This window comes from Lagenorhynchus albirostris, chromosome 3 (assembly GCF_949774975.1).
Source record: "Lagenorhynchus albirostris chromosome 3, mLagAlb1.1, whole genome shotgun sequence".
Lineage (NCBI taxonomy): Eukaryota > Metazoa > Chordata > Mammalia > Artiodactyla > Delphinidae > Lagenorhynchus > Lagenorhynchus albirostris.
The window spans coordinates 45,680,980-45,692,151 of NC_083097.1; the positions used below are offsets into that span (position 1 = coordinate 45,680,980).

General features: G+C 37.3%; 1 protein-coding gene across 1 annotated transcript in view; it reads left to right on the top strand.

The window, feature by feature from the left end:
- RAB3C (RAB3C, member RAS oncogene family) overlaps positions 1-10,475 on the top strand; it is a 274,514-nt gene extending 264,039 nt beyond the window's left edge. The window contains exon 4 of the mRNA XM_060146087.1: positions 10,288-10,475. Coding sequence (XP_060002070.1) covers positions 10,288-10,475 — 188 coding nt within the window. The remainder of the gene's footprint in view (positions 1-10,287) is intronic.
- The last annotated feature ends 697 nt before the right edge of the window (positions 10,476-11,172 follow it).

An 11,172-nucleotide genomic window follows, 5' to 3' on the forward strand; every position in this document is an offset into this window, starting at 1 on the left:
GAAGATGTTTATAGCAATACAACTGTACCTCAAGAAACAAGAAAAATCTCAAATAAACAACTTAATCTTACACCTAAAGCAATTAGATAAAGAACCCCAAAGTTAGCAGAAGGAAAGAAATCATAAAGATCAGATCAGAAAAAAATATAAAAGAAATGAACAATAGCAAAGATCAATAAAACTAAAAGCTGGTTCTTTGAGAAGATAAACAATTGATAAACCATTAGCCAGATTCATCAAGAAAAAAAGATAGAATAGAATATGATGCAGTGGTAGAATAGAATTAGAAATGAAATTAGAAATGAAAAAGGAGAAGTAGCAACTGACACTGCAGAAATACAAAGGTTAATGAGAGATTACTGCAAGCAACTATATGCCAATAAAATGGACAACCTGGAAGAAATGGACAAATTCTGAGAACAGCACAAATTCTGAGAACGGCACAACCTTCTGAGACTGAACCAGGAAGAAATAGAAAATATAAACCAGGAAGAAATAGAAAATATAAACAGAGCAATCACAAGCACTGAAATTGAAACTATGATTAAAATCTTCCAACAAACAAAAGCCCAGGACCAGATGGTTTCACAGGTGAATTCTATCAAACATTTAGAGAAGAGCTAACACCTATCCTCCTCAAACTCTTCCAAAATATAGCAGAGGGGAGAATTCTCCCAAACTCATTCTATGAGGCCACCATCACCTTGATACCAAAACCAGAAAAAGGTATCACAAAAAAAGAAAACAACAGGCCAGTATCCCTGATGAACATAGATGCAAACATCCTCAACCAAATACTAGTAAATACAATCCAACAACACATTAAAAGGATTATACACCATGATCAAGTGGGGTTTATCCCAGAAATGCAGGGATTTTTCAGTATATGCAAATCAATCAATGTGATACACCATATTAACAAATTGAAGGAGAAAAACCATATGATCATCTCAATAGTTGCAGAAAAAGCTTTTGACAAAATTCAACAGCATTTATGATAAAAACCTTACAGAAAGTAGGCATAGAGGGAACCCACCTCAACATAATAAAGGCCATATATGACAAACCCACAGCCAACATTGTTCTCAACAGTGAAAAACAGAAAACATTTCCTCTAACACCAGGAACAAGACAAGGTTGCCACTCTCCCCACTGTTATTCGCAGTAATCAGAGAAGAAAAAGAAATAAAAGGAATCCAAATCAGAAAAGAAGTAAAGCTGTCACTGTTTGCAGAGGACATCATACTATATATATATAGAGTATCCTTAGGATGCTACCAGAAAACTAGAGCTAATCAATGAATTTGGTAAAGTAGCAGGATGCAAAATTAATGCACAGAAATCTCTTGCATTCCTATACACTAATGATGAAAAATCTGAAAGGGATATTAAGGAAACACTCCCATTTACCACTGCATCAAAAAGAATAAAATAAATAGGAATAAACTTACATAAAGAGACAAAATACCTATATGCAAAAACTATAAGACACTGATGAAAGAAATTAAAGATGAAAGAAATTAAAGATGATAGAAACAGATGGAGAGATATACCATGTTCTTGGATTGGAAGACTCAACACTGTGAAAATGAATGTACTGCCCAAAGCAATCTACACATTCAATGCAATCCATATCAAACTACCAATGGCATTTTTTCACAGAACTAGAACAAAAAATTTCACAATTTGTATGGAAAGTCAAAAGATCCTGATACCCAAAGCAATCTTGAGAAAGAAAAATGGAGCTGGAGGAATCAGGCTCCCTGACTTCAGACTATACAAAGCTACAGTAATCAAGACAGTATGGTACTGGCACAGAAACAGAAATATAGATCAATGAAACAAGATAGAAAGCCCAGAGATAAACCCATGCACCTATGGTCAACTAATCTATGACAAAGGAGGCAAGGATATACAATGGAGAAAAGACAGCCTCTTCAATATGTGGTGCTGGGAAAACTGGACAGCTACATGTAAAAGAATGAAAGTAGAACACTCCCTAACACCATACACAAAAATAAACTCAAAATGGATTAAAGACCTAAATGTAATGCCAGACACTATAAAACTCTTAGAGGAAATCATAGGCAGAACATTTCATGACGTAAATCACAACAAGATCCTTTCTGACCCACCTCTTAGAGAAATGGAAATAAAAACAAAACTAAACAAGTGGGACCTAGTGAAACTTAAAAGCTTTTGCACAGCAAAGGAAACCAAAGGAAACCATAAACAAGATGAAAAGGTAACCCTCAGAACAGGAGAAAATATTTGCAAACGAAGCAACTGACAAAGGATTAATCTACAAAATATACAAGCAGCTCATGCAACTCAATATCAAAAAAACAAACAACCCAATCCAAAAATGGGCAGAAGACCTAAAAAGACATTTCTCCAAAGATATAAAGAGTACCAACAAACAAATGAAAGGATGCTCAACATCACTAATCATTAGAGAAATACAAAACAAAATTACAATGAGGTATCACCTGATACCAGTCAGAATGGCCATCATCAAAATATCTACAAACAATAAATGCTAGAGAGGGTGTGGGAAAAAGGGAATCCTCTTGCACTGTTGGTGGGAATGTAAATTGATACAGCCACTATGGAGAACAGTATGGAGGTTCCTTTAAAAGTAAAAATAGAACTACCATAAGACCCAGTAATCACACTACTGGGCATCTACCCTGAGAAAACCATAATTCAAAAAGAGTCATGTACCACAATGTTCACTGCAGCTCTATTTACAATAGCCAGGACATGGAAGCAATCTAAGTGTCCATCGATAGATGAATGGATAAAGAAGATGTGGTATATATATACAATGAAGTATTACTCAGCCATACAAAGAAATGAAATTGAGTTATTTGTAGTGAGGTGGATGGACCTAGAGACTGCCATACAGAGTGAAGTAAGTCAGAAAGAGAAAAACAAATACCGTATGCTAACACATATATATGGAATCTAAAAAATAATAATAAATGGTTCTGAAGAACCTTGGTGCAGGACAGGAATAAAGAAGCAGATATAGAGAATGGACTTGAGGACACTGGGAGGGGAAAGGGTAAGCTGGGACAAAGTGAGAGAGTGGCATGGACATATATATTACCAAATATCAAATAGATAGTAGTGGCAAGTAGCTGCATAGCACAGGGAGATCAGTTAAGTGCTGTGTGACCACCTAGAGGGGTGGGATAGGGAGGGTGTAAGGGAGATGCAAGAGGGAGGGGATATGGGGATATATGTATACGTATAGCTGATTCTCTTTTTTATACAGTAGAGACTCATACACCATTGTAAAGCAATTATACTCCAGTAAAGATGTTAAAAAAAAAAAGAAATGAAAAATAAGATACAACTGACACCACAGATACAAAAAGTATCATAAGAATTAGTACAAACAACTATATGCCAATAAAACGGACAACCTAGAAGAGATGGACAAATTCTTAGAAAGGTACAACCTTCCAAGACTGAACCAGGAAGAAATAGAAACTGTGAACAGACCCATCACAAGCACTGAAATTGAAACTGTGATTAAAAATCTTCCAAAAGCCCAGTACCAGAGGGCTTCTCAGGCAAGTTCTAGCAAACATTTAGAGAAGAACTAATACCTATCCTTCTCAAACTCTTCCAAAAAATTGCAGATGAAGGAACACTCCCAAGCTCATTCTTTGAGGTTGCCATCACCCTGATACCAAAACCAGATGAAGATACCACAAAAAAAGAAAATTACAGGGAAATGTCACTGATGAACATAGATGCAAAAATCCTCAATAAAAATACTAGCAAACCGAATCCAGCAACACATTAAAACCGAATCCAGCAACACATTAAAAGGATCATACATCATGATCAATTGTGATTTATCCCAGGGATGCAAGGATTCTTCAATATACGCAAATCAATCAATATGATACACCATATTAACAAACTGAAGGAGAAAAACCATATGATAATCTCAGTAAATGCAGAAAAATCTTTTGACAAAATTGAACACCCATTTATGATTAAAAACTCTCCAGAAAGTGGGCACAGAGGGAACCTACCTCGACATAATAAAGGCCACATATGACAAACCCACAGCAAACATCATTCTCAATGGTGAGAAACTGAAAGCATTTCCTCTAAGATCAGGAGCAAGACAAGAATGCCCACTCTCACCACTTTTATTCAATATAGTTTTGGAAGTTCTAGCCATATCAATCAGAGAAGAAAAAGAAAATAAAAGGAATCCAAATTGGAAAAGTAGTAAAACTGTTTGCAAAAGACATGATACTATACATAGAAAATCCTAAAGATGCTACCAGCAAACTACTAGAGCTCATCAATGAATTCGGTAAAGCGGCAGGGTACAAAATTAATACACTGGGATTTCTTGCATTTATATACACTAACAATGGAAGATCAGAAAGAGAAATTAAGGAAACAATCCCATTTATCATCACATCAGAAAGAATAAAATACCTAGGACTAAACCTACCTAAGGAGGCAAAAGACCTGTACCCTGAAAACTATAACATGCTGATGAAAGAAATTGAAGACAAACAGATGGAAAGACACACTATGTTCTTGGATTGGAAGAATCAATATCGTCAAAATGACTATACTACCCAGTGCAATCTACCAATTCAATGCAATCCCTATCAAATTACCAATGGCTTTTTTTGCAGATCTAGAACAAAAAATCTTAAAATTTGTATGGAAACACAAAAAGCCCCAAATAGCTAAAGCATTCTGGAGAATGAAAAACTGAGCTGGAGAAATCAGGTTCCCTGACTTCAGACTATACTATAATGCTACAGTGATCAAAACAGTATGGTAGGGACTTCCCTGGGTGGCACAGTGGTTAAGAATCCTTCTGCCAATACAGGGGACACAGGTTCAATCCCTGGTCTGGGAATATCCCACATGCCACGGAGCAACTAAGCCCATGTGCCACAACTACTGAGCCTGCATTCCACAATTACTGAAGCCTGTGCGCCTAGAGCCCATGCTCCACAACAAGAGAAGCCACAGCAATGAGAAGCCCACACACGGCAACAAAGAGTACTCCCCACTCCCCACAACTAGAGAAAAGCCTATGCACAGCAACAAAGACCCAATGCAGCCAAAAAAATAAATAAAATTAGAAGAAAAAAAAAAAAGCAGTATGGTACTGGTGCAAAGACAAATTGCTGTGTCAATGGACCAGGATAGAAAGCTCAGAAATAGACCCTTGCATCTATGGTCAATTAATCTACGACAAAGGAGGCAAGAATATACGATGGAGAAAAGCCAGTCTTTTCAATAAGTGGTGCTGGGAAAACTTGACAGCTACATGTAAATGAATGAAATTAGAACACTAACACCATACACAGAAGTACACTCAAAATTGATTAAAGACCTAAATGTAAGGCTGGACACTATAACTCTTAGAGGAAGACATAGGCAGAACACTCTTTGACATAAATCACAGCAGTATCTTTTTGGATCCTCCTCCTAGAGTAATGAAAACAAAAAATAAACAAATGGGACCTAATTAAACTTAAAAGCTTTTGCACAGCAAAGAAAACCATAAAGTGAAAAGATAACACACAGAATGAGAGAAGATATTTGCAAATGGAGCAACCAGCAAGGGATTAATCTCCAAAATATACAAACAGCTCATGCAGCTCTATATCAAAAAACCAAAAACCCAGTCAAAAAATGGACAGATGATCTAAATAGACATTTCTCCAAAGAAGACATACAGTTGGCCAAAAAGCACATGAAAAGATGCTCAACGTCACTAATTATTAGAGAAATGCAAATCAAACCTACAATGAGGTGTCACCTCACAATGGTCAGAATGGCCAACATTACAGTATCTACAAACAGTAAATGCTGGAGAGGATGTGGAGAAAAGGGAACCCTCCTAGACTGTTGGTGGGAATGCAAATTGGTACAACTGTTATGGAGGACAGTATGGAGGTTCCTTAAAAAACTAAAAACAGAGCTGCCATATGAGCCAGCAATCCCACTCCTGTGTTTTTTCCAGAGAAAACCATAATTTGAAAAGATACATGTACCCCAATGTTCATTGCAGCACTATTTACAATAGCTAAGACATGGAAGCAACTAACTGTCCATTGACAGAGGAATGGATAAAGAAGATGTGATACATATATACAGTGGAATATTACTCAGCCATAAAAAAGAATGAAATAATGCCATTTGCAGCAACATGGATGGATCTAGAGATTATTATACTAAGTAAGACACTTAGAGAAGGACAAATATCTGTTGATATTACTTATATGTGGAATCTAAAAAAATACAAATGAAATTATTTACAAAACAGAAACAGACTCACAGATTTCAGAAACAAACTTATGGTTATCAAAGGGGAAATATGGTGGCGGCGGATAAATCAGGAGTTTGGGATTAACATATACACTACTATATATAAAATAGATAACTAGCAAGAACACTACTTAATATTCTTAATTTATACGGGAAAAGAATCTGAAAAAGAATGAAGGTATGTATGTAACTGAATCACTTTGCTGTACACCTGAAACACAACATTGTAAATCAACTTATAGTCCAATAAATTTTTTTTTAAAAAAGATGTTCTGAACCATGGTGCAAGGCTTATCCAGCTTGGAACAGTGCTGTCTGTGCCAGAGAGAAATTAGAATGGATGATTAGTGCTTCTGTGATCAACTGAAAGTGTTCACTGATTTGTTGATGAAAACATGTGTATGCTGCAATTATTAATACAGGATGATATAGTCTGAGGGACAGGTGTCCAAGGCTGTAGGCTAAGTCAGTAACCTATTTATTAGGAGATCTCTGTCACCCTTCACAATCAGCTTGCTCTGTGACCTTGGGCTACTTATTCGATCTGCCAAATCACGCTGTCCTACCTAGTAAATTGGAAATGATCTTCAAAGTTTTATGAAAAAGACTGTTTCCTAGGGATCACTGACTGAAGTGCTGGCTTTCCACTGATGTTCGTGTGTACGAATGGGAGGTTAAATATTTCTAAGAACAAGGTCATGCTGCTATAGTTGAATTTAGTATGATACATTGGTAGGTAATGGCCATAAAACCCAACAATGACTCAGTAGAAGAATAAAGGCTGAAGTGTTTGAATTTGTGGTTACAATTTAGTTCATGAGCTTTAAACACCATGGACACCCATAGGTGTGGAGTGTGGTCGCACATAGAGTTGCTTGGTTGTAGATACTGATTCCCCAGGATGGAGAATCATTTATTGCACAGTAAACTTGCTTTGCCCTGAATCCAAACAACTATATGCTAAAATAATGATGTTGAGTTTGATCCTGAATATCTCATTTTATGACCAACAGCACATGTGGTCAATGAGAGGAGGCCTAATTTCCAGAACCTTTCACATATTTCTCTATAGACATATAGCTGTCCTGATGGCCACCTTGATGAACCTTAAGCAGCACAAAATACCAGAGTACCTTTGGAATCATTAAGAAAAGATGTTTCATATGTTTCACCCGGAGTGTTAAATCTAGTTAATCACTAACTATGTAAATCGATGAAAGTTTGTTGTATTACTTAACATAGAACTTCCAGTTGAGAGTGTTAAATCTAGTTAATCACTAACTATGTAAACTGATGAAAGTTTGTTGTATTACTTAACATAGAACTTCCAGTTCAACTGGAACCAAACAGTAGGCTTTGCAGAGTATCTGAAGGAGGAGGAGAGTGTTCAGGTTTAGTTCAAATGCCAGCTTTGCCACTACTGGCTGATCAAGTAAATGAGCAAAGTACTCAGCCATTTTGTGCCTCTATTTCCTTGTCAATAATTTGGAGAAAATACTGCCACCTACCTTACAGATACAGTGTTTTAAATAGCACCTGTTCTACAGTAACCTCCCAAATGTTAGTTTCTTACTATTATTGTTGTTATAATAATAGTATTTAATTATATAGTTATTGTATAATTATATAATAACATTTTCTGGTTTGCTTGGCACTTTTACATATATTTTCTCATTTGAGCCTAATGTAAGACAAACGTCATAAATAAAGAACATAAGAATAAAAACATGACTTTCCCATGGTCACAAAGCCAGTAAGTATTGCTCCTATGGCTAAATCTCCCATCTGACAATCCATCCCTCTCACCACATTATGGCGTCTCCTTCTCCAGCCATGCTGGATAAATGGAGGGCTGTTATAATATGGTGTTCTCTTCCTGGGGTTCCAGGTTAAGGTCAAGACACAGAGCATTCTGGCTCCTGGGCTCAAGGATCATCTTACTGACCTTAAGTTGTACACCAGCAGCATTGTGTGTCTCTAAGCCCAGCTTAAAAGAATCACATTTGATAAAGGTTTGCACGGATTACTGTGGTTTGTTTTACAATGGCCAAATCTTTTATGATACCCTTCAAGTTCAGTGCCTTCCCCCAAATCATGCTAATAAATAAAAGATGTGTCAGCAGAAGCGATGAGAGAAAAGTGAAACCTTTGGAGAAAAAAAAAATCCCATAATTTGTCACAAAGTCTCATTTAGGGATCCTGCTTTCAGTGGGGTTTTGGTATCTTGTGACTTAAAGCACCCTCCTGTTAACACTGAGAAAATCCCCACAAGGATGCAAATAGTTCTGACATCTAGGCAAGTATGGATTCTAAGCAATTGTGCTTTCCAAAATCTGGATCCAATTGCTGAAAGGTGAATGATCTAGCCCTATAGCTTGCAAACATTAGAAAAGAGAATTCTGTTAATGCCAGATAGGAATTTTGTAAAGAAATTAGGAATTTAAGAGAGCTATGTAAACACTGTCCAGAGAGACAAATGCAAGGGAAATAAATACAAGGCAAAGAGGGCTTGAAATATTCTCTATTTTATAGAACCTGGCTTAACTCATGCTCGCTCTTTCAGCTCAAATCCTGCCGTTACTCACTCGGATTTTAACAGTAGAATACACAGTAACTAAAGAAATTCGAGCTCAGATATCATCATCTATCTTAACTAAATTTTAATTCACGAAAATTGCTTTTTGTTGTTTATCTTCAATACTGCTTAAGAAAATAAGTATTTCTAGCTCATGAGAGCGATTTTGACATGGATTCAAAATATTAATCCATTTTTTCCTCTTTTGGCCCCAGGAGCTGGGATGAAATCACATGATTTAATCATTCTGAATCCATGTGGCTCCTCAGAGATAGGACCAGATGTAACCAGAGGATTTATAGGGTGTAAAATTCAGAATGGATTAGCACAGCATTTCTGTGTTCAACCCAATACATCCTAAATCAACATTCCCTGGATGGACCAGAGCAATCTCTGGCTGGCCTAGTGGGGAGGTTGTCATGGCAACTGACTGGCAAGCTCAGCCCGTGGAATGTGAATGCAAACAATAGTGACAAGGCTGTGTACAGAGCAACCTACTAAGGCTGCTTCTACCCAGGTACAGTGACATGACACATCAGTCGATGCGTGAAACTGTCACTGGATTTTTTTGTAACTTCTTGCACTTCTGGCAGCTTATTTGAAATTTATCGTGTCCTTTCCCAGATGTTGATAAAACATTGCTGCTGACAGGTAACAGAAGATATGGAAAAATCAGCACCAGTAGCTAGCTGCAATGGTATACAAAGCCCTGGAGGGCTGTTAGGCTAACACCACTCAAATTTCCTAAAGGAGGCTGGAGCACGCTTAGGGTAAATCCAATGATTCTTTAGTGCCACCTTATGTCCAGTTAAATACTGGAAATTTACCAAAGGCCTACCCTCAAACACTTTACTAGGCAGCAGTAGGACAGACATGGAAAAAGTTAGAGCTGCATTATGTTGGAGTTTGGGAGTCCCTTTCACAGCAGAATATGAACATGAAGTCTTCTAAGCCTGAAGTTAAAGAAAAAATGAAAATTAATAATTTTGGTAGAATCTGAAATGAGGAAATTAAAAAAAAAAAAAGCCAAATAACCCCAGACCTAGAAAAGATTAGAAGAGGCTGCATGCTGATCCAGGGGTTGCAGGAAGAGATGGCAGAGACAGACTGTGTCAAGGATTCTTCATGTCGTCCTTACTAACTAACTCTTGCCAAGGCATTTTTTTTTTTTTTTTGTCTAGAGAAAAATAAGATGTGAACATCACTAATTCGACTTTATAATGCTTGTTAATGGATAGCAAGATGGTAGCATTTGTTCAGTCCTGCCTCTCATCTCCCACCCAAACCAAACCTACCAGCCACTGCTGTCCTACCATCACCATGTCCCATTTAATTTCCGCAGAAGTATGAAGCGACCAAGCTGTGTTTCTTTGTGTTTCTTCCAGGTTTTGAGTTTTTTGAAACAAGTGCCAAGGATAACGTTAATGTGAAGCAGACATTTGAGCGTCTCGTGGATATCATCTGCGACAAAATGTCCGAGAGTTTGGAGACAGATCCAGCCATCACTGCCGCAAAGCAGAACACGAGGCTCAGGGAAACCCCTCCTCCACCGCAGCCCAACTGTGGCTGTTAGTGTCCCGGTACAGGCAGCTCCAGAGGGGTTGGTTGCTAAAAATAGCATTTATAAATGGTCAATTAGCCTTCATTTATACTGCCTAATAATTATTTGAGGGAAATCTTTGATGTCTGTGGCTCGAACATGCATTCAATTCCGGGGAGATTTCCGGTGTTAATAAGTGACAAATATGTGATCTTAACTTTGTAAGGACTATCCATCTATAAACATCAGATGTTTGCATGTGATTTGTTATTTGTCTTCTAGGCTCTTTTTGTTTCAGGTTTCTTAGATTAAGCTACTGCTGGGACCTCTGATTATAATTTCAGTACCACTGAGTTTTGGGCTACGGGTTCAAATTATGCTATTCACTTGTAGGGATGATAACGAAGAAATTGGTTGTGTGTGTGGTGTGAGCAGGGCGAGATCTCAGGAGGCCTTATTTGCTTTACTCTCAATCGAAAATCAAGTGGAAATGTTTAGGGAGACTGTCATGGGTCTGGTTGGTTTACTGTTCAGGAAAGGTATCTATTTTTCAGTGTCATTATAACTGAGAAGACCACTGACTATAAAGAACTTGAAATATTGTTTAAGGCCCTTGCAAATTTACCAAGAGATTAATATTTACCTGACTGGAAGTAGATTTTAACAGTAGTCTTAGTTTAGATGTTTAAATAAGGAATACCTAACCCAAGACTGCACCAGCCAACATTCT